Raw genomic sequence first — 22,500 nt, 5'->3', positions numbered from 1 at the left:
TGCAAACACAACTTTCAAAGACATAAAAAAAATAGCTGTACTCTGTAGTTCTACAGTTACAGACTGTAGTCCATCTGTTTCTCTGATACTCTGTTACCCTGTTCTTCAGTGGTCAGGACCCCCATGGACCCTCACAGAGCAGGTACTATTTGGGTGGTGGGTCATTCTCAGCACTGCAGTAACACTGACATGGTGGTGGTGTGTCAGTGTGTTGTGCTGGTACCAGTGGATCAGACACAGCAGTGCTGCTGGAGTTTTTAAACACTGTGTCCATTCACTGTCCACTCCACTAGACACTCCTACCTTGTCGGTCCACCTTGTAGATGTAGAGTCAGAGACGACAGCTCATCTGCTGCTGCACAGTTTGTGTTGGTCATCCTCTAGTCCTTCATCAGTGGTCACAGGACGCTGCCCACAGGACGCTGTTGGCTGGATATTTTTGGTTGGTGGACTATTCTCAGTCCAGCAGCCACGCTGAGGTGTTTAAACACTCCAGCAGCACTGCTGTGTCTAATCCACTCGTACAGGCGCAACACACACTAACACACCATCACCACATCCGTGTTACTGCAGTGCTGAGAATGATCACCACCCAAATAGTACCTGCTCTGTGAGGGTCCATGGGGGTCCTGACCACTGAAGAACAGGGTAACAGAGTATCAGAGAAACAGATGGACTACAGTCTGTAACTGTAGAACTACAGAGTGCAGCTATACAGTCAGTGGAGCTGACAAGATGGACAATGAGCGTAGAAACAAGGAGGTGGTCAGAATGTTAGGCCTGATCAGTTTACACATATATATACAGTAAAATTTCTGTTTTGCAACAGTTTAAAAATACGCAAGTATATTTTCCATAGACATATAATTAATTAACAAGTCATGACAAACCAAACGTTACTGTGATTTTATCATGAGGAGCAGAGGAACGTTCGGTTGCCCATCGCTGTACACTGCGGTCATTTCAGGAATTTTTAACTCACTGTCATATCCTTATGAACGTACTGATGACACAGCACTTTTTGGTCACCAAATTACCACAGCGAGTCTTATTTTGCACCAAGCTAATGGCGCCCTCTGCTCACACTGGGGCTGAATCTCAAACGGCTCCCTGCTCCCTACATAGTGCACTACATAGGAGTTTAAATACTGGATCCTGCAGCCCAACAGAGCAAAATACAGCTAAGAAATAGTCATTTGAGACTCGGCACATCGACGCTCGACACACAGTCAATGCTTTGCTGCAGAAGCTAGAATTTCTAAACTTCCACTATTTAGGGAGTACGGAGCCGTATGGGACTCAGTCTGGGTTAGACGCGACTTCTGACTGAAACTGGACATTTGAAGCTTGTAAGGCATGCAAGTGACTTTTTTAGACTTTTATACTGCAGTTTTACAGTCAATCCTATGTGCTTTAATTCAAGTCTGCAGCATTAACCTAATGATGAAGTTGTTTAGGCTGTTGTTTATCTTTTAGCCTATTAGTCGGCTGACCAGCCTAGTTCTAGTTCAGTTGTGAGGTGGTCGGTGTGTGCATATCGTGTATTTATCGTGCTCAGCCAATCAGATTTTAGGACCAGAACTGTCTGTTTATAATGATTTATTTTTCAATCTAAAACTCCGGGGCTCTGTGCTGGAATTCAGGCAAAGTGCCAGAAATGTTTCAGCCATGTTTATTTCATCTTTAATTTTATCCCCACTACAATATTATATTACACTATAATACTAATAATCGGCATGCTCAAATAGAACAGACAGACAGGCAGACAGACAGGCAGACAGACAGACACCTGAGCACATTATTTAAAACGGTTTACCTGAGCAGTGCGTGAGTCTCTGCCAGCATACATTACATTTCTCATTAGAATAAATACAGATAAACATAAATACAGTGAAACGTAACAAGAATTTCTTATTGTGTAAGAATAACTCTGGTTTCAGAAACTCGCTTCCAGATTTAATAAACTCCGTCAGCAGCTCCTGATTTAACACAATAAGGTAGTGAGAGGAAGAGTTTTGGACACACACACACACACACACACACACACACATACACACACACACACACATACACACAGACACACACACTGCACTCCACTTTTATTTAGTCCAGCTAAATCTACATCAGTTCACTTTCGACAAAGATCAGAACAGCTCCATATTGTTCAATAACATTCATAATAATAATAATAATAATAATAATAATGATAATAATAGAAATAAAAGAATAAATAAAAAGAATAATATCGCCACAATAATGTGCATAAATAATATCAATAATGTCACAAAAAGGACAACAATCATCCTGTCCAACCTGGTGTATCTGTGTTATTACACCCCCTATTGGCTGAACAGAGGAATAGCTGATAAACCAACAGCAGCAGCAGAACAGCTGGATATGGTTATATATAATAATCTATGCGATGAGATAAACTACAATAAATATAAATAATAATGTATAATAATGAATAAAGATGATTATAACGTGAGTGATGAATAACCTACTGTGACTAAATTATGTTCTGAAGTAATACAGGTTCTCTAATTTATTAACAAGATAACACTGCATTATTATTATTATTATTATTATTAATAACAATAACAATAATAATAACAATAAACAGTAAAGCTGTTCTCTCTAACTGTTCTCTATAACTCTGTTTATGTTTATATTTGTGTATAAATAGTCTAATCCATACACACGTCTACATTTAAATAGTTGTTTCATTATTAAAAATGAGCTGTGAGAGACACACATATAAAGGCAACAGAACAATGATTGTAGATTATTTACAGCTGGGTTATTAGACAGACATGCCCTCGCCTGCTGTGAGAGCAGATATAAAGCAAAATGAATGTTTAAACAGGTTTTTAGCAGAATTTGGGTGGACTGTCACCACTCAGATCAGTGACGAGGCTTCGAGGTGTAGCTAAACTGCTGTAGTCTGAATGGGTGGGGCTAAACTGCTGTAGTCTGAATGGGTGGAGCTAAACTGTTGTAGGCTGAATGGGTGGAGTTAAACTGCTGTGGTCTGAATGGGTGGGGCTAAAGTGCTGAAAGCTGAATGGGTGGAGGTAAACTACTGTAGTCTGAATAGGTAAAGTTAACTGCTGTAGTCTGAATGGGTGGGGCTAAATTGCTGTAATCTGAATGGATGGACCTAAACTGCTAGTAGGTTGAATGGGTGGAGCTAAACTGCTGTAGTCTGAATGGGGGGAGCTAAACTGCTGTAGTCTGAATGGGGGGAGCTAAAGTGCTGTAGGCTGAATGGGTTGAACTAAACTGCTGTAGTCTGAATGGGTGGGGCTAAACTACTATAGGCTGAATGGGTGGAGCTAAACTGCTGTAGTCTGATTGAGCGGGGCTAAACTACTGCAGTCTGAATGGGCGGGGCTAAACTACTGCAGTCTGAATGGGCGGGGCAAACTATAGGTACAGTAAATGTTGGTTTCTGTGACTGAACTGAGAAGTGAAAATAGTGTTTATAAACTACACCAAACTGAAACACACCCTGCTTCACCCCCCCCCCCCCCCCCCCCCCCCACACACACACACACACACACACACCCACACACACACACAGACAGGTCAGACTGGTTACTGTACACACACACACACACCTCTGCGTTAGTCATTGTCCTGTGAGTGCTGATAATAACGCTCACTCTGTTAACCTGCACACGCAGATATTTAGTGTGTTCAGTGAGGTCACGTATGCTGTACGAGTTGTGTGTAAAAGTTTGGGCACCCCTGAAATGACATATTTTGTTCATTTTTAATGTGAATAGGGATAAACACAACTTAATAGCGAAATACTTTAAAATATTTCTGTAAATGTTGATGTGGTTACTTATTTAACCTTATAAAGTACATAAAACTGTAATAATGGAATGGGCAAAAGTGGCACATGCTAAGTCAGTACAGCGTACAGTACAGGCACATGCTAAGTCAGTACAGCGTACAGTACAGGCACATGCTAAGTCAGTACAGCGCCCCCTTTCTCTGTCCGTCTGTCTGTTACTGTTACAGTTCACACACACAGATAACACTGGAGTGATGAGCTGAGAGAGAAACTCTACAGATGATACGATTATAATAAGGAGACTGTAATGATATCATGATTATAAATCATGTACGTTTTTTGTTGTAAAGTTTGACTCTTTATATTTTAGTGCTGTCCACTGTCTTGGGGATGTGTGGTTTTCTTTATGCTGAATTTAGTGATTTTTTTAGTGATTGTAGTATTATTTGATTTAATTCCTCACTGCCGTCCTCTGGAACGATGCCCACCTGCACTAATTTTACCAGCTGCCTCCAGAGGGCACACCGGTCACTGCCACTAGGGTTTGACATCATCAGTGTGAGACAGGAGGCAGCAGAGAGAGAGGCAAAGAGAGAGAGGGATGGAGAGATACAGTAGATGGATGTAATAACACTTTTGGCCTGAGGCTCCAGAACGTACACTATATTGCCAAATGTACGTAAGGCTTTTCACAAGGGTTAGGAGTGTGTTTATGGGAATTTTTGACCGTTTGTCCAGAAGCGCATTTGTGAGGTCAGACACTGATGTTGGACGAGAAGGCCTGGCTCACAGTCTCCGCTCTAATTCATCCCAAAGGTGTTCTGTCAGGTTGAGGTCAGGACAGTCAAGTGCAGGCCAGTCAAGTTCTTCCACACCAAACTGGCTCATCCACGTCTTTATGGACCTGCTTTGTGCACTGGTGCGCAGTCATGTTGGAACAGGAGCATGAAATTGTCCAAAATCTCTTGGTGCTGAAGCTTTAAGAGTTCCTTTCACTGGAACTAAGGGGCCGAGCTCAACTCCTGAAAAACACCCCCACACCATAATCCCCCCTCCACCAAACTTTACACTTGGGACAAGTATCGTTCTCCTGGCAACAGCCAAACCCAGACTCGTCCATCAGATTGCCAGATGGAGAAGCGTGATTGGTCACTCCAGAGAACACGTCTCCACTGCTCTAGAGTCCAGTGGCGGCGCTTTACACCACTGCATTCCACGCTTTGCATTGCGCTTGGTGATGTAAGGCTTGGATGCAGCTGCTCGGCCATGGAAACCCATTCCATGAAGCTCTCTATGCTGTTCTTGAGCTGATCTGAAGGCCACATGAAGTTTGGAGGTCTGTAGTGATTGACTCTGCAGAAAGTTGGTGACCTCTTTGCACTATGCCCCTCAGCATCTGCTGACCCCGCTCTGTCATTTTACGTGGCCGACCACTTCGTGGCTGAGTTGCTGTCGTTCCCAATCACTTCCACTTTGTTATAATCCCACTGACAGTTGACTGTGGAATATTTAGTAGTGAGGAAATTTCACGACTGGACTTGCTGCACAGGTGGCGTCCGATCACGGCACCACACTGGAATTCACTGAGCTCCTGAGAGTGACCCATTCTTTCACTAATGTCTGTAGAAGCAGTCTGCAGGCCTAGGGGCTCGGCTTTATACACCTGTGGCCATGGAAGTGACTGGAACACCTGAATTCAATGATTTGGATGGGTGAGTGAAAACTTTTGGCAATTTGTGAACCTTAAATAAGTTTTTTCATATGAAAAGTGCATATGTGTATCATTTCATAAGCTAATGTTTTAAAACAGAACAATACAATAAAAAGCTTGGAGACGAGACGGGGTGTGTGGAATCAGTACAACATAGAAAATACAATAAATAAAATGAGTGATAAATAAATGAAATGTTGTTGTGGCTCCGCAGTGAGAGATCATCACAGCAGGATGAACAGGAGCTGAGAATCAGTCACACCAACGTACTGAAACCTACTCATATATACATAAATATACAGGTGAGTTACTCCGTGACAGGAGCGTCTGCTGAAGGACAGATGACCCACATATACGGGCCGGCGGTGACCCTAACAGTCGGTTATTTACAGTCACAGGACCGTGTGTGTGTTTAAGGAAGCTGTAGTTTGGATCACTTTATGATTTATGGCAGCTCTGATTTAAACAGTTATGATAACTCAGTCAAACACACAGAGTTTAACTTTTCACAATAATAGTGAAGCTAACACCAGTAATTCAGACCAAGATCAATACCAAAACACAGCAACTGATAGTGTTTCCATGCTGCCATTTTTTGGTAGCAATATCAAGCTCAGTCAGCAGTGCTGTGTCTGTTTGTAATCAGATAAAGACATAACATAAATATAATAATGATATATATATATAAATATATATATTGCCTTCCGCCCGAAGACTGCTGGGATAGGCTCCAGCACCGCCCCCCGCAACCCTGACGGAGAAGCGGCTTAGAAAATGGATGGATGGATGGATGTCAGAAGAAAACCTTGTATCTCCATTTTTGACATAATTTGAAAGTATCTGTTACTCTTTACATTGGTTGTAAATTGTGTGATGAATGGCCTAAAAGAAATGACCCAAAATGACATGGGAAAAATTCTGGTTCCATTGACTTAAATTGAAATTGAAGTATGTTTTTTCCTTCTCCTGTAAAGTTACTATTTTGGAGATAAAAGGTTTTCTTCCAACAGCAGCGATATATATATATATATATAAATATATATATCATTATTATATTTATGTTATGTCTTTATCTGATTACAAACAGACACAGCACTATATATATGATAAATAGTGATTTTCTGGATGTTGGTGTGTTTGTTTACCCGTCTCCAAGCCGCTCCTCAAGGAAGCCCAGTATTATATGTAGTTAAAAAGCAGCTCCTGGTTTGTCCAATCAGTGCTCAGTAAATTGAGCTCATGATGTAATTGATGATATTAACGAGTCTCTGTGGCGGCTGTGAAGGTGTCAAAGGAAAAATATGGACCCAAGAAATTCTTGTTCCTTTTTATTGTTTTTCTGTTTATTTGAATTATGAATACGACTTTATTCTAATGTATATTGTGATAAACTCACTGCTGAGGTCAACTGTTTAAAAATTTGCTTAGATGCCTAAAACCTTCACACAATACTGTAAATTACTTTTAATCTCATTTTAAAGCATATTAACTGATATATTTGAGTGTATCGACTTGATTTTATTTGATTTATTGTTGTAATGATGACGATTGAAAGCTGAAATCTAAACGGCTGAGATTTGCTATAGCCCCGTCCCAAACCGCCTACTAGCTCCCTAAATAGTGCGTAAAAATAGTGCATATCCCATTACAAGTGCACTCACTAGTGGAGTAGTAAGTACATTAGTGTGTGTGGGTCGCAGCGTTAGATCAACAGTCAACAGCTGCTCTGCTGTGCTACTCGTTATTTTCTCATTGAACCCCTCCAAGAGAAAGTTTGAGGGGTTTGTTGATTAAGGAGCATTTATTGAGGTACATTTGTTCTCCATCTGCACCTCACTGTAACTGCAGCTCCGTTTAAGATAGAACAGAAAGTTTAAATGAGAAGCTTTAACTTTATATCTGTGGGTGAGTTCATTATTTAAGAGCTCTGGCAGTTTTATAGCCACTTTTATTGGTTTTTATAAAATCTCACACAGTGGAATGTTCTGAACTCTGGAGATGTGCAGGTTATGCAGATCCACCAATCGGCTGCTCTTCTCCTCTTAGTGTTTTCTGGAGATGCATCGAAAGTGTCCACAGGTCTTATCATGTGTTTGTGGTCGTTCTGGTCTGTGTTGTTGGTGTTTACCCTCCTGCAGGGCTGTATCTGCTATCACCTCTCACCTACCAACATGGAGACGGTAGCCTATCATGTCACAATACACCACTACGAACACTCAGGTGAGCCAGATCTCTGAAACAGCTCACGATTGGCCGATGGCGCTGATAAGTTAGTCAGATGGTCTGTTGTTACACTTTGGGAAGTGGAGATTTGCAAGAGAACAGCCTCTGAACTAACCGACCGGATGGAAACCTGACACGTGTAGCATGTTCTTACTCTGAATACTTAGTTACGACTAAGTGGGTTCTGGGAATTTTCCAACGACCAAGTAGGGCAAATACATTTAAACATCCTTCCAACTCGTAACTCCTGCTCGGAAGGTTTCTACAGCAGAAGTACCACATTCAGAACGTGGACGTCAACCAATCACACTCTGATTTAAATTGGGGTGGAACCACTCTAGTCCTTCTGGAAGTTCTAGATACATCAGTGACTGTGACTACTGAACACCTACTCTAGCAAACACCTGCTGAACATGTACTTAACAACTACTGAATACCTACTTAACACCTGCACTACTGAACACCTGAATGTACTGAACATCTACACTACAGAATACCAAATTTACACCTACACTACTAAAACCTACTGAACACCTACTCTACTAAACACCTGCTGAACATGTACTTAACAACTACTGAATACCTACTTAACACCTGCACTACTGAACACCTGAATGTACTGAACATCTACACTACAGAATACCAAATTTACACCTACACTACTAAAAACCTACTGAACACCTACTCTACTAAACACCTGCTGAACATGTACTGAACAACTACTCAACACACCCGATACTAAATACCTACTTAACACCTGCACTACTGAACACCTTATGACCTAATGAATACCTCCTGAACATCCACTAAACACCTACAGAATATCTACTGAACACATACACACACTGGCCACTTTATTAGGTACACCTTTCTAGTAAAAGGTTGGACCCCCTTTTGCCTTCAGAACTGCTTTAATTCTTCGTGGCACACTTTCAACAAGGTGTTGGAAACGTTCCTCAGAGATTCTGGTTGGTTATTTGAGTTCCTGCTGCCTTTCTATCATCTAGAACCAGTCTGCCCATTCTCCTCTGACCTCTCACATCAACAAGGCATTTTCGTCCACACAACTGACCGCTCACTGGATATTTCCTCTTTTTCGGACCGTTCTCTGTAAACCCTAGAGATGGTTGTGTGTGAAAATCCCAGTAGATCAGCAGTTTCTGAAATACTCAGACCAGCCCGTCTGGCACCAACAACCACGCCACGTTCAAAGTTCCTTAAATCCCCTTTCTTCCCCGTTCTGATGCTCGGTCTGCACTTCAGCAGGTTGTCTTGACCACCTCTACACGCCTAATTGCACTGAGTAGCGGCCGTGTGATTGGCTGATTAGCTATTTGTGTTAACAAGCAACTGAAGTGGCCGGTGACTGTACACTACTGAACACTTACTAAATATCTACTGAACAATTACTGAACATCTACTGAACATATTCACCACTGAACATCATTTGAACACCTACTGAACCCCTACACTATTAAACACATACACTACTTAACACCAACTGAACATCCACTGAATATCTACTGAACACCTGAACACCTACATTACTGAACACCTTCTGAACCTACTGAACACCTACTGAAAATCTACACTACTTAACACCTAATGTACACCTACACTGCTGAACTTCTACTGAACAACTACTAAGCACATACACTACTGAACATCTACTGAACACCTACAGTACTTAACACCCACACTACTTAAGTTTGGGAAGTTACATGTATAAGTTTTAGTGTGAAATGATAAACGACCATCAGCCTCCAATAAAGGAAAATGACTGTCTTCGACTCCGGCCATCCATCAGCTCCGCCCACCTGCTCCACCTATCAGTTCCACCGTATGGTGTTGTCCTGTTGGTGGATTTTAGCCATGCTGTTCTCTTATTGGTGGATTTTAGCCATGCTTTTCACTTATTGGTGGATTTTAGCCATGCTTTTCACTTATTGGTGGATTTTAGCCATGCTGTTCTCTTATTGGTGGATTTTAGCCATGCTTTTCTCTTACTGGTGGATTTTAGCCATGCTTTTCACTTATTGGTGGATTTTAGCCATGCTGTTCTCTTATTGGTGGATTTTAGCCATGCTTTTCACTTATTGGTGGATTTTAGCCATGCTGTTCTCTTATTGGTGGATTTTAGCCATGCTTTTCACTTATTGGTGGATTTTAGCCATGCTTTTCTCTTATTGGTGGTTTTTAGCCATGCTGTTCTCTTATTGGTGGATTTTAGCCATGCTTTTCACTTATTGGTGGATTTTAGCCATGCTTTTCTCTTATTGGTGGTTTTTAGCCATGCTGTTCTCTTATTGGTGGATTTTAGCCATGCTTTTCACTTATTGGTGGATTTTAGCCATGCTTTTCACTTACTGGTGGTTTTTAGCCATGCTGTTCTCTTATTGGTGGTTTTTAGCCATGCTGTTCTCTTATTGGTGGATTTTAGGCATGCTGTTCTCTTACTGGTGGATTTTAGCCATGCTTTTCACTTACTGGTGGTTTTTAGCCATGCTGTTCTCTTATTGGTGGTTTTTAGCCATGCTGTTCTCTTATTGGTGGATTTTAGGCATGCTGTTCTCTTACTGGTGGATTTTAGCCATGCTTTTCACTTATTGGTGGTTTTTAGCCATGCTTTTCACTTATTGGTGGTTTTTAGCCATGCTTTTCACTTATTGGTGGATTTTAGCCATGCTTTTCTCTTATTGGTGGATTTTAGCCATGCTTTTCACTTATTGGTGGTTTTTAGCCATGCTTTTCACTTATTGGTGGATTTTAGCCATGCTTTTCTCTTATTGGTGGATTTTAGCCATGCTTTTCACTTATTGGTGGTTTTTAGCCATGCTTTTCACTTATTGGTGGATTTTAGTCATGCTGTTCTCTTATTGGTGGATTTTAGCCATGCTGTTCTCTTACTGGTGGATTTTAGCCATGCTGTTCTCTTATTACAGACGGAAGTGTCCCTTTAAGAGCACTGATTTCAAATCACTACCAAAGTTCTTTCAGGATAACAGGAGTGCGTTATGTACACCGGTCTGCAGGGTGGATACGGGTGTGTTTCAGAGTTTGAGTCATTAATTAAATATTTAAACGTTTCTGTTATGAAATGATTGCTCCACACACATCAACAATGGACACGCATTAGAACATGTGAGCGCAGTTAAACAGAGAGAACATCAGCAGCGTGACCATTATCAAACCGACCCAACCCAGAGCTTCACATCCTGTTTCCTGTTACTGTATTAACACATCAAATTCTATTATATATATATATAAAACAAAAATTACAAAAGCAAAGTTTGGTGGAGCTCCAGTTCCCCTCCAGATTCCACTACAGTCACAGAGGAGCTGAACCAATGACTGTTTACATGATATAAACAAAAATCAAGTGGTCAATCATGACTGACGCTTTAATTGTCAGCTCTTTGTAACCGTGATCACAGTAGATAATATACACTGTTTATCTACGGTCTGTGGACTGAAGCGGACGCAGGCTGAATAACAGCACACAGGACAGAGAGGACGCTGTGACAGTCAGCTCCTCAGACACTCGCCATCAGAACATCTGCACTTTCACACCAGGTCACACCTGCACACCACACACCATCACCTGACCTAATGAACGCTATGACATCACAGGTGTAAATCAGCCGCTGAGGTTTGCGGGCTGATGGATCCTCCTTATCAGGACTGATCCTCAGAGGAATCAAACACCTTCAACATTAAACCAGCAAGTCCAGCAATTTAGATTTGATACTGAGTTCATATTAATCTTGGTCTAATCCTGAGGTTAGGTTTAATCCTGAAGTTGGAGTTAATTCTGAGGTTGGAGTTAATCCTGAGGTTGGAATTAACCCTAAAGTTCAGGGTCAATACTCATGTGTTTTGGGTTTAGGTTAATCCTGAGGTTGGTGTTAATACTGATCTGTTTTGGGTTGAGGTTAATCCTGAGGTGGGGATTAATACTGATCCGTTTTGGATTGATGTTAATCCTGATCTTGGTGTTAATCCTGAGGTTGGAGTTAATTCTGAGGTTGGAGTTAATCCTGAGGTTGGAGTTAATTCTAAAGTTCGGGGTCAATACTGATGTGTTTTAGGTTGACGTTAATCCTGAGGTTGGGGTTAATACTGATCCGTTTTGGGTTGAGGTTAATGCTGAGGTGTGGATTAATACTGATCTGTTTTGGGTTGACATTAATCCTGATCTTGGTGTTAATCCTGAGATTGGAGTTAATTCTGAGGCTGGAGTTAATACTGATCTGTTTTTGGTTGAGGTAAATCCTGATCTTGGGGTTAATACTGATTGTTTTGGGTTGACGTTAATCCTGAGGTGGGGATTAATACTGATCTGTTTTGGGTTGAGGCAAATCCTGATCTTGGGGTTAATACTGATCTGTTTTAGGCTGGTGTTAATCCTGAGTTTGGCGTTAATCCTGAGGTTAGGGTTAACACTGATCTGTTTTGGGCTGGTGTTAATCCTGAGTTTGGCGTTAATCCTGAGGTTAGGGTTAACACTGATCTGTTTTGGGCTGGTGTTAATCCTGAGTTTGGCGTTAATCCTGAGGTTAGGGTTAACACTGATCTGTTTTGGGCTGGTGTTAATCCTGAGTTTGGCGTTAATCCTGAGGTAAGGGTTAACAATGATCTGTTTTGGGCTGGTGTTAATCCTGAGTTTGGCGTTAATCCTGAGGTTAGGGTTAACACTGATCTGTTTTGGGCTGGTGTTAATCCCGAGTTTGGCGTTAATCCTGAGGTTAGGGTTAACACTGATCTGTTTTGGGCTGGTGTTAATCCCGAGTTTGGCGTTAATCCTGAGGTAAGGGTTAACACTGATCTGTTTTGGGCTGGCGTTAATCACGAGTTTGGCGTTAATCCTGAGGTTAGGGTTAACACTAATCTGTTTTGGGCTGGTGTTAATCCCGAGTTTGGCGTTAATCCTGAGGTTAGGGTTAACACTGATCTGTTTTGGGCTGGTGTTAATCCTGAGTTTGGCGTTAATCCTGAGGTTAGGGTTAACACTGATCTGTTTTGGGCTGGTGTTAATCCTGATCTTGGAGTTAACCCTGAACTTGCTTTTAATCCTGAGGTTGGGGTTAGTCCTGAGGTTGGAGTTTATCCTGATCTTAGTGTTAATCCTACTGTAATGATCTATATGAGGACCTGCCCTCACAGTGAGCTCCTTCACAGCATCACCTGATTGAAACTCATCAGCCTGACAGTTGAACAGAGAGAGCGAATAAAGGAAAGTGGTGTAAATACAGTCCTGTTTCTGTGCAGCTGTGATCCGGATCATTTAATCCGCTCGCTTTTCTAAAACGAATCTGATCCAGAATCGGAGTCTGAATGAGAATCGGCCGTTAATCCGTGCCTCTCCACCCTGAGCGGCGCAGCGAGGGTGACCGCGCTGTGTACGCTGTAAATAACGCTGTTTAGTGTGAACGGCGTAAATAAACCGTTCTGTGGTGTAAACAGTGAAACAGAGACAATGTCGAGTTCTTCTTATTCGAACATTCTGTTCCACCTTAAATGGTGCGATGTAACTGCTGCACCATTTAAGGTGGAACGGAAAGTTGACTGGTGAGTGAAGGCGGTAATAAAGGGGCTGTGCTCACCTGCCCACGGTCTGGTGGGCGAGCTGCCGCATTCGGTTGAACTGCTTCTTCATCCTGAACGAATCAAATCTCAGCCTTCAACATCCGGGTAACCTCCCACGTAATAATCCATCATAATCTATCATTCTAATCGATCCGTTCGGAGAGAGAACCCAAACCCAACCTGCATCATTACAACAGCACCTCTGCGCTTCAGGGATGCTGGAGCGGCTGCTCCCTCCCCTCTCGGTGACGCATCACGCCAAGCCGGGCATCATGGGAAATGTAGTTTAACCTGATATTAATGCTGTAAAGCGTCTACTCTTTTGTTTATGGCCTTTTAGTTGCTGCAGATTTACTACACGGGTTGTTTTCAAGTTGTGACACTGATGAGGATATAATTAATTCAAATTAGTTATGCTATGAATAATGGAAAAAGAATGCCACAGAACATGTTCTGATTGGTCTAAAAAGATGAACTTCAGATGAATGTCACAGAGGTTTGGTGGTTGGTTGTAGAGTTTTCTTTACAGCAGGGATTGATAGGAACCAGGGCTCACAATGAGTACCATGCAAATATAGACAATGTAGACATATAGTTCAGCCCTACCCACTCAACCTGCATAAGTTTAGCTTCACCCATTCAGCCTACATAAGTTTAGCTCCACCCATTTAGCCTACAGCAGTTTAACCACGCCTATCTGCCCTACAACTGTTTAGCTCTGCCCATTCAGCCCACAGCAGTTCAGCCCCACCCACTCAACCTACAGGTGTTTAACCCCACCCATTCAGCCTACAGCTGTTTAGCCCCACCCATTCAGCCTACAGCTGTTTAGCCCCACCCACTCAACCTACAGGTGTTTAACCACACCCATTCAGCCTACAGCTGTTTAGCCCCACCCATTCAGCCTACAGCAGTTTAGCCCCATCCATTCAGCCTACAGCAGTTTAGCCCCACCCATTCAGCCTACAGCAGTTTAGCCCCACCCATTCAGCCTACAACTGTTTAGCCCTACCCATTCAGCCCACAGCAGCTTAGCCCCACCCATTCAGCCTACAGCTGTTTAGCCCCACCCATTCAGCCTACAGCTGTTTAGCCCCACCCATTCAGCCTACAGCTGTTTAGCCCCGATCAAACACGGTAAGTGGTGCTCAAGGGAAAATTAAAACACAGGAAAGTTGTAGAATATGGGCTCTTTAACTTTTTCTCTTTGAAGCCTTGGCTTTAGCGCCCCCCTGTGTTGACTGTGTTGCATTCCCCCTGTTTACGCCTCTGCTTACAGTTACAGTATATAATTTAATCATATTACTGTGATGAATTTGGAATTTTGTGTAAGCAGCCACACAGCACTCCTTAAACAACACAACAATCCAGCATCATATCTATAATTTGTTGCTTTTCCTTTTCATGTCTTACTCAGGGCTTTAATAAACAGTAAGATGGAATGTGTTAAAAGAGTAATAAAGTCAGGATCTGTATTATGTTTGCCGACTCCCGCTGGCCTGCCATTCAGATGAACAGATTGATATATTAACAGACTAATAGATCGATAGATCGATAGGTGAATGAGGTCAGGCTCTGCACGCTGTGTGTTTTCTGCAGCGCGTTTCTGACCCGCGTGTCCCTCTCCGCTCTCCGTCGTGCGGTGCTCGGGGCTGACGATGGCGGGCCGTGCACTGATTAAAGCCGATAAATGGCGTAAAGGTTATGGATTAATGGTGGCATCCCGAGCAGGTGAGTGATCAATATCTGATATTAGAGTGTTCGATTAGTGATTGGGTGGACGATTCGCGGAGTGTAGCTGCGCGGAGCGGAGGCAGTTTATCTGAAGGGCAGTTTAACCTTTAGCTAACGGAGCTAACGGCTAACAACAGAGATAAACACGCAGATATTCGGTGTTTAAAGGTTCAGGGCTTTAAAACTGCCGCTCGGCGCTCAGCTGGGTTAAAATTTACTGACAGCAAACGGAGCTAAAGATACACTTTAAACGACGAAGCTGAGTTTCACCTTTATTGAAACGTTCCTTAAATGGTGCGGCAGCTACACTGGGGGGCCTGTGACTGCTGCACCATTTAAGGTGGAACGGAGAATTCGAACAAGCAGATGTGACCAAAATATGTGTACACTGCTCAAAAAATAAAGGGAACACTTAAACAACACAATATAACTCCAAGTAAATCAAACGTCTGTGAAATCAAACTGTCCACTTAGGAAGCAACACTGACAATCAATTTCACAGCTGTTGTGCAAATGGAACAGACAACAGGTGGAGATTATTGGCGATAAAGGAGTGGTTCTGCAGGTGGGGACCACAGACCACTTCTCAGTACCTTTCTGCTTTCTGGCTGATGTTTTGGTCACTTTTGAATGTTGGTGGTCTTTCACACTCGTGGTAGCAGGAGACGGACTCTACAACCCACACAAGTGGCTCAGGTAGTGCAGCTCATCCAGGATGGTGCATCAATGTGAGCTGTGGCAAGAAGGTTTGCTGTGTCTGTCAGCGTAGTGTCCAGAGGCTGGAGGCGTTACCAGGAGGCAGGCCAGTACACCAGGAGACTTGGAGGAGGCTGTAGGAGGGCAACAACCCAGCAGCAGGACCGCTACCTCCGCCTTTGTGCAAGGAGGAACAGGAGGAGCTCTGCCAGAGCCCTGCAAAATGACCTCCAGCAGGCCACAAATGTGCATGTGTCTGCACAAACGGTTAGAAACCGACTCCATGAGGATGGTATGAGGGCCCGACGTCCACAGATGGGGGTTGTGCTCACAGCCCAACACCGTGCAGGACGCTTGGCTTTTGCCAGAGAACACCAGGATTGGCAAATTCGCCACTGATGCCCTGTGATCTTCACAGATGAAAGTAGGTTCACATTGAGCACATGTGACAGACGTGACAGAGTCTGGAGACGCCGTGGAGAGCGATCTGCTGCCTGCAACATCCTTCAGCATGACCGGTTTGGCAGTGGGTCAGTAATGGTGTGTGGTGGCATTTCTTTGGAGGGCCGCACAGCCCTCCATGTGCTCGCCAGAGGTAGCCTGACTGCCATTAGGTACCGAGATGAGATCCTCAGACCCCTTGTAAGACCATAAGCTGGTGCGGTTGGCCCTGGGTTCCTCCTAATGCAGGACAATGCTAGACCTCATGTTCCTGCAAGATGAAGGCATTGAAGCTATGAACTGGCCCGCCCGTTCCCCAGACCTGAATCCGATTGAGCACATCTGGGACATCATGTCTCGCTCCATCCACCAACGCCACGTTGCACCACAGACTGTCCAGGAGTTGGCGTATGCTTTAGTCCAGGTCTGGGAGGAGAGCCCTCAGGAGACCATCCGCCACCTCATCAGGAGCTGCCCAGGCATTGTAGGGAGGTCATACAGGCACGTGGAGGCCACACACAATACTGAGCCTCATTTTGACTTGTTTTAAGGACATTACATCAAAGTTGGATCAGCCTGTCGTGTGTTTCCACTTTAATTGTGTGTGTGACTCCAAATCCAGGCCTCCATTGGTTAATAAATTTGATTTCCATTAATGATTTTTGTGTTATTTTGTTGTCAGCACATTCAACTTTGTACAGAACAAAGTATTCAATGAGGATATTTCATTCATTCAGATCTAGGATGTGTTATTTGTGTTCCCTTTATTTTTTTGAGCAGTGTATTTACATATCCATCCGTCTCTCTCTCTCTCTCTCTCTCTCTCTCTCTCTCTCTCTCTCTCTCTCTCTCTCTCTCTCTCTCTCTCGTTTTTGTATTGTACATTTGTGTTAATGTTTATATAACACAGTTTCAGTACACTGTATGTCCTGTACATATTGTAGTGTTGACAATAAAGCTGACTTTACAAATTGTTTAATTAAATTTTCCTCTTCATACTTAATATTTTTACGTCAACGTGTCGGTCGTACATGCTTGTGCACTTTAACACCCTCATGTGTAACACATCTGGAGCAATAAAAACAGGTGCAGTATATTTATTTTTGACTGTGCTTGTTTGTGTTTCAGCATCTGGAGTATCTAAGGATGTGTTGCCGGGTCCGTACCCCAAAACCCCAGAGGAGAGAGCTGCAGCGGCCAAAAAGTACAACATGATGCTGGAAGACTACCAGCCCTATCCTGATGATGGCAGAGGGTCAGTCACTGTTTTAGTAGTTTTAGTAAAAGGAAACTTTAATGAAAAAAGAGGTTTGATGCGAAATGTAAACGGTGTTAAAGTTTCAGTCTATTTGTGGGAAAAAATGAGAAAAACAGCCTTGAGTTCACTGTTTTTGTAGTGTCACAGACCCAACATATTTGCATGTCATCAGTTTAAACCCGCCCATTCAGCCTACAGCGGTTTAGCCCCTCCCACTCTAATGTTTGAAACTGTTAAAAATATTCTGGGCTGTAGTTCAGGTGCAATGAAAACAGTTGATGCTGTCGAAATACCAGAGCTGTGTTTATTAGTGACTGACAATTCAGTCAAATGTGATGCTCAAATATTGAAGATGTTATTAGAAAACTAATCTAGCAATAAAGCTCATTTTAGAGAGGCACTTATTTGCATATTAAAATGACTAATTTACTACCAGACTTTTTTAAGCATTCTTAAACTCTTCCCTCTGCTGTCCTGTCAGTGTAATCAGTCTGTGATGCTGTGATGTGTACAGGTATGGTGATTACCCTATGCTGCCCAATCGCTCCCAGCAGGAGAGAGACCCCTGGTATAAATGGGACCACCCAGACCTGAGGAGGAACTGGGGAGAACCGGTAAAAACCCACTAAACTCCTGTTCCTTTTACAGTGCACCGCAGACCATATTGTCATAAGACAGTTTGTACAGTCACGACACAGACAGTCATACTACAGTCTGTACAGTCATAATACAAACGGTAGTCATTATACAGAGCATAGTCATAATACAGACTGTACAGTCTTAATACAGTTATAATGCAGACAGTACAGTCGAAATTCAGTCATAATACAGAATGGCCTGTCCTATAAGTCTGTACAGTTAAAACGGTCATGATACAGACTGTACAGTCAAAATTCAGTTATAATATAAAGTGGACAGTCATAATACAGTCTATACACTCAGTCTTTACAGTCATAAAAAGACCATACACCCAATATAGTCATAGTGCAGTCATAATACGAACCATGCACTCATAATAAAGTCATAACACAGAACAGTCAGTCATACTACAGTCTGTACAGTTGTAATACAGCATGTATAGTCTGAAGTCTTTTGTCATAATACATATTGTACATACCTTATTGAGACTATAGTCACAATATGGTCATAGCACAGACTGTACAGTCTTAATATAGTCATAATACATACTATACAGTCATAGTACAGTCATTCTAGAGATCGTACAGTCGTAATAGTCATAATACAGGCCGAGAAAGAGAACAGAACCCTTTAATTCAGTCAGGCTGTCCTGTGTCGGACTGTAATGCTGTGTGTTTATTTCATGCTTGATGTAACATTCATTTCTCTCTCTCTCTCGCTCTCTCGCTCTCGCTCTCTTTCTCTGTTCGCTCGCTCTCTCTCTCTCTCTCGCTCTCTGTAGATCCACTGGGACTTTGATATGTTCATAAGGAACAGAGTGGACACGTCCCCGAGTCCAGTTGACTGGTCCACCATGTCTAAAACTCTGCTGGGCTACCTGGGCTTCATGCTGCTGATGTTCGGACTCGGAGAGGTGTTTCCTGCCTACCAGCCTGTGGTGAGACACCCACTGTATATCTCACTGCGCCCCCTTCAGGCCTGCACAGCTCAGCACAGCACAGCTTAGTTTACTGAGAATTATAATATTATAATGAAATTTTAAACTGCTGTGTTCTTGTTTTCCAGGCACCGAAACAGTTCCCCTATAACGACCTGTATCTAGAGAGAGGAGGAGATCCAGAGAAAGAACCAGAGCCTGTCAAACATTATGAAATATAATAATATAACTCTGTCTGTGTATATTCCTGTTTCTGTAATAAAGTAAAATAATAATAACCCTATTGTGTTTCTCCGATGTTCTTATTGTATATTAAGCTGTTTAACATCTACATGGTTCTAGATAACCCCAACAGTGCCAGACCAGCAATAAATATTAGAAATGTAAATGGATAAATTATCCAATAAAATCAGGTGTTTCCTGATCTGGACGTAATCTACGTTTCACATGCAGTGTATACATAAGACACACTATTGTAAACACTTGAGAGCATTAATTAATAAATGTGATGTAAAATGACTGATTCAGACGAACCTTTGAGACGTGGTTCTGTGTGTCAGAAAATAAAAAGGTATTTTGAACATTCAATAATCTGATCTTTAACATGGGAATATTTTCAGTCCTGTTCCCAGCTGTGATCTGCTGCCCTGTTAATCTCCATAATAACATCGTGTTTTATGTACAAGTAAATGAACTTCTAAAAAAACCCCAACATGATTGCGAAACACTAGAGGGCGCCCATGATTAAGTTTTCAATGAATTTAGATGCGAAACAAATCGGCTATAAAACAAAAAATTAAGATTTTTAACCGATTTCACAGGACATTCTTTTAGTTTTACAGTAGTAGAAAAATGTATTTTAATAAAAAAGAAAACAGTATATTTCTGATTTTCTACACCAATGCTAGAATTACTGCTACTGAGTGTTGATTGGTTAGAATTACTGCTACTGAGTGTTGATTGGTTAGAATTACTGCTACTGAGTGTTGATTGGTTAGAATTACTGCTACTGAGTGCTAATTGGTTAGAATTACTGCTACTGAGTGTTGATTGGTTAGAATTACTGCTACTGAGTGCTAATTGGTTAGAATTACTGCTACTGAGTTGATTTGTTAGAATTACTGCTACTGAGTGTTGATTGGTTAGAATTACTGCTACTGAGTGCTGATTGGTTAGAATTACTGCTACTGAGTGCTGATTGGTTAGCATTACTGCTACTGAGTGCTGATTGGTTAGAATTACTGCTACTGAGTGCTGATTGGTTAGAATTACTGCTACTGAGTTGATTTGTTAGAATTACTGCTACTGAGTGTTGATTGGTTAGAATTACTGCTACTGAGTGTTGATTGGTTAGAATTACTGCTACTGAGTGCTGATTGGTTAGCATTACTGCTACTGAGCGCTGATTGGTTAGAATTACTGCTAGTGAGTGCTGATTGGTTAGCATTACTGCTACTGAGCACTGATTGGTTAGCATTACCACTCCTGAGTGCTGATTGGTGATCATTACTGCTCCTGAGTGCTGATTGGTGATCATTACTGCTTCTGAGTGCTGATTGGTGATCATTACTGCTACTGAGTGTTGATTGGTTAGAATTACTGCTACTGAGTGTTGATTGGTGATCATTACTGCTCCTGAGTGCTGATTGGTGATCATTACTGCTTCTGAGTGCTGATTGGTGATCATTACTGCTCCTGAGTGCTGATTGGTTAACATTACTGCTACTGAGTGTTGATTGGTTAGAATTACTGCTACTGAGTGTTGATTGGTTAGAATTACTGCTACTGAGTGCTGATTGGTTAGAATTACTGCTACTGAGCGCTGATTGGTTAGCATTCCTGCTACTGAGCACTGATTGGTTAGCATTACCACTCCTGAGTGCTGATTGGTGATCATTACTGCTCCTGAGTGCTGATTGGTGATCATTACTGCTTCTGAGTGCTGATTGGTTAGCATTACTGCTCCTGAGTGCTGATTGGTTAGCATTACCGCTCCTGAGTGCTGATTGGTTAGCATTACCGCTCCTGAGTGCTGATTGGTTAGCATTACTGCTCCTGAGTGCTGATTGGTTAGCATTACTGCTCCTGAGTGCTGATTGGTGATCGTTACCTGGGCGAAGCAGTTTGTTCTCACCAATGTAATGAATGTGCTGTAAGACTCGAACATAAAATTCTGTAACTGAATTTTTAAAATACTCAAACATATAGTATATAATATAGCATTAAAATATGTTACGTGCTCATAAAGTTATTTTTTTCAGTTAAAAGGTTTTAGCATTAACGAACTGATTTCTACGAAAGCTCTTTAGGAACCCATTCATTACGGACTCAGGAGCGCCACCTAGCTTCAGACAAACCTGGTATACGTCGCTAAGTTGCAGTTCTCCTTATTACCAACACGTTCTCCAGTAACACATTTGTAATGTAATGAAATCATAAACGACATTTCCCGGCAGTCCGAGCAGAATACACTTCCCGAGAGTCCCAGCGGACTACGTTTCCCAGCAGTCTTGGCGGTGATTACACTGGGAGCGGAGAGAGGAGATTGATCAGAGCGGACTGGCAGTACAGACTGTAAGTACAGAAAATAACCCTGAAGGGCGGAATAGAGTGTGTGGGTCTCACCACAGTCCAGTGAGGAACCTGTTCACAGTTTAGTCTGAATTAATCTGCTCTGCCGTCACGGAGAGTTCACAGCGTTGTAGCGGTAGCGTTGCTGAGGGAAGGGGCTTTTTCCCCACCATTTTTCGGGCAAGTCCTGCCCCTCATGCTCTGCGATTGGCTGGCGCGGCGTCCTGAATTCGCTGCACCGCGAGTCAATCACAGCTACCAGCCAATCAGAGTGCAGGAGGGGTAGGGCGTGTTGGAATACGGGCGGGGAAAAAAAACCGTAGCAGAGGCCTGAGCGGTTAGCTTAGCGTAACTTAGCTTAAGCTGTGTGGTTCGGTGCTACCTTTAGCGCTAATGTAGGAAATATCTGTATTTAAAATGAAATGAAACTGTTTAATATTTAGTGAGGAAGAAAGCAGCTCAGAGCGGATAAAGCGTCATCAAAATCCGCTGTGTTCAGTTAGCCAAGCTGGCTAAGGCTAGTTAGCAGTGAGTTCCCTGCTGAATAAACAAACATTAGAAACCATTAGGATTAAACAATAGCTTATGATTTTACTTTCTAATGGGAATTGGCTTTACAGTTTCCTCTAAAGACCACTAGTGTCCTGTAGAATCCCATCAGCCACTGGTCACCTGTTAAACCATTAGGATCCTTTACACTGTGATATCAACCCATTAAAGAAGACAAAACGCATTACAGAACCACCAGGAACTAACAGATATGCTTAATGGTGTCCATGGTTTTTTTCCCAGCAGGGTTATCAGCAGAGTTTACTGTCTCCTCTTGTCCAGGATTAATTATCCTGACTAATGACTAATTACCAATATTAATGCGCTTTAATTTCACTGGGACAGTAAAACTG

General features: G+C 42.4%; 3 protein-coding genes across 8 annotated transcripts in view; 2 read left to right on the top strand and 1 right to left on the bottom strand.

Annotated features, from left to right (window-relative positions):
• The window catches only part of arhgap44 (Rho GTPase activating protein 44), a 47,751-nt gene extending 34,190 nt beyond the window's left edge, over positions 1 to 13,561 (bottom strand). For all 5 annotated transcript variants that reach the window (XM_017715311.2, XM_017715315.2, XM_037543943.1 and 2 more), the window contains exon 1: positions 13,340 to 13,561. In XM_017715311.2, coding sequence (XP_017570800.1) covers positions 13,340 to 13,392 — 53 coding nt within the window. In that variant the 5' untranslated portion in view covers positions 13,393 to 13,561. The remainder of the gene's footprint in view (positions 1 to 13,339) is intronic.
• Positions 13,562 to 14,914: 1,353 nt separating this feature from the next.
• On the top strand, positions 14,915 to 19,310 carry ndufb8 (NADH:ubiquinone oxidoreductase subunit B8). The gene is made up of 5 exons (XM_017715320.2): positions 14,915 to 15,053; positions 17,322 to 17,448; positions 17,966 to 18,065; positions 18,872 to 19,027; positions 19,156 to 19,310. The coding sequence occupies exons 1-5, from the start codon at positions 14,981 to 14,983 to the stop codon at positions 19,246 to 19,248; spliced, it is 549 nt and encodes a 182-aa protein (XP_017570809.1). The 5' UTR covers positions 14,915 to 14,980; the 3' UTR covers positions 19,249 to 19,310.
• Positions 19,311 to 21,501: 2,191 nt separating this feature from the next.
• sec31b (SEC31 homolog B, COPII coat complex component) overlaps positions 21,502 to 22,500 on the top strand; it is a 33,917-nt gene continuing 32,918 nt past the window's right edge. For both annotated transcript variants that reach the window (XM_037543942.1, XM_037543941.1), the window contains exon 1: positions 21,502 to 21,601. The gene's annotated coding sequence lies outside the window, so the exon portion shown is untranslated. The remainder of the gene's footprint in view (positions 21,602 to 22,500) is intronic.

Source organism: Pygocentrus nattereri, chromosome 13, assembly GCF_015220715.1.
Source record: "Pygocentrus nattereri isolate fPygNat1 chromosome 13, fPygNat1.pri, whole genome shotgun sequence".
NCBI classification, from domain to species: domain Eukaryota; kingdom Metazoa; phylum Chordata; class Actinopteri; order Characiformes; family Serrasalmidae; genus Pygocentrus; species Pygocentrus nattereri.
The sequence above is the reverse complement of the archived record's forward strand: the minus strand, read 5'-3'. Positions and strand labels throughout refer to the sequence as shown.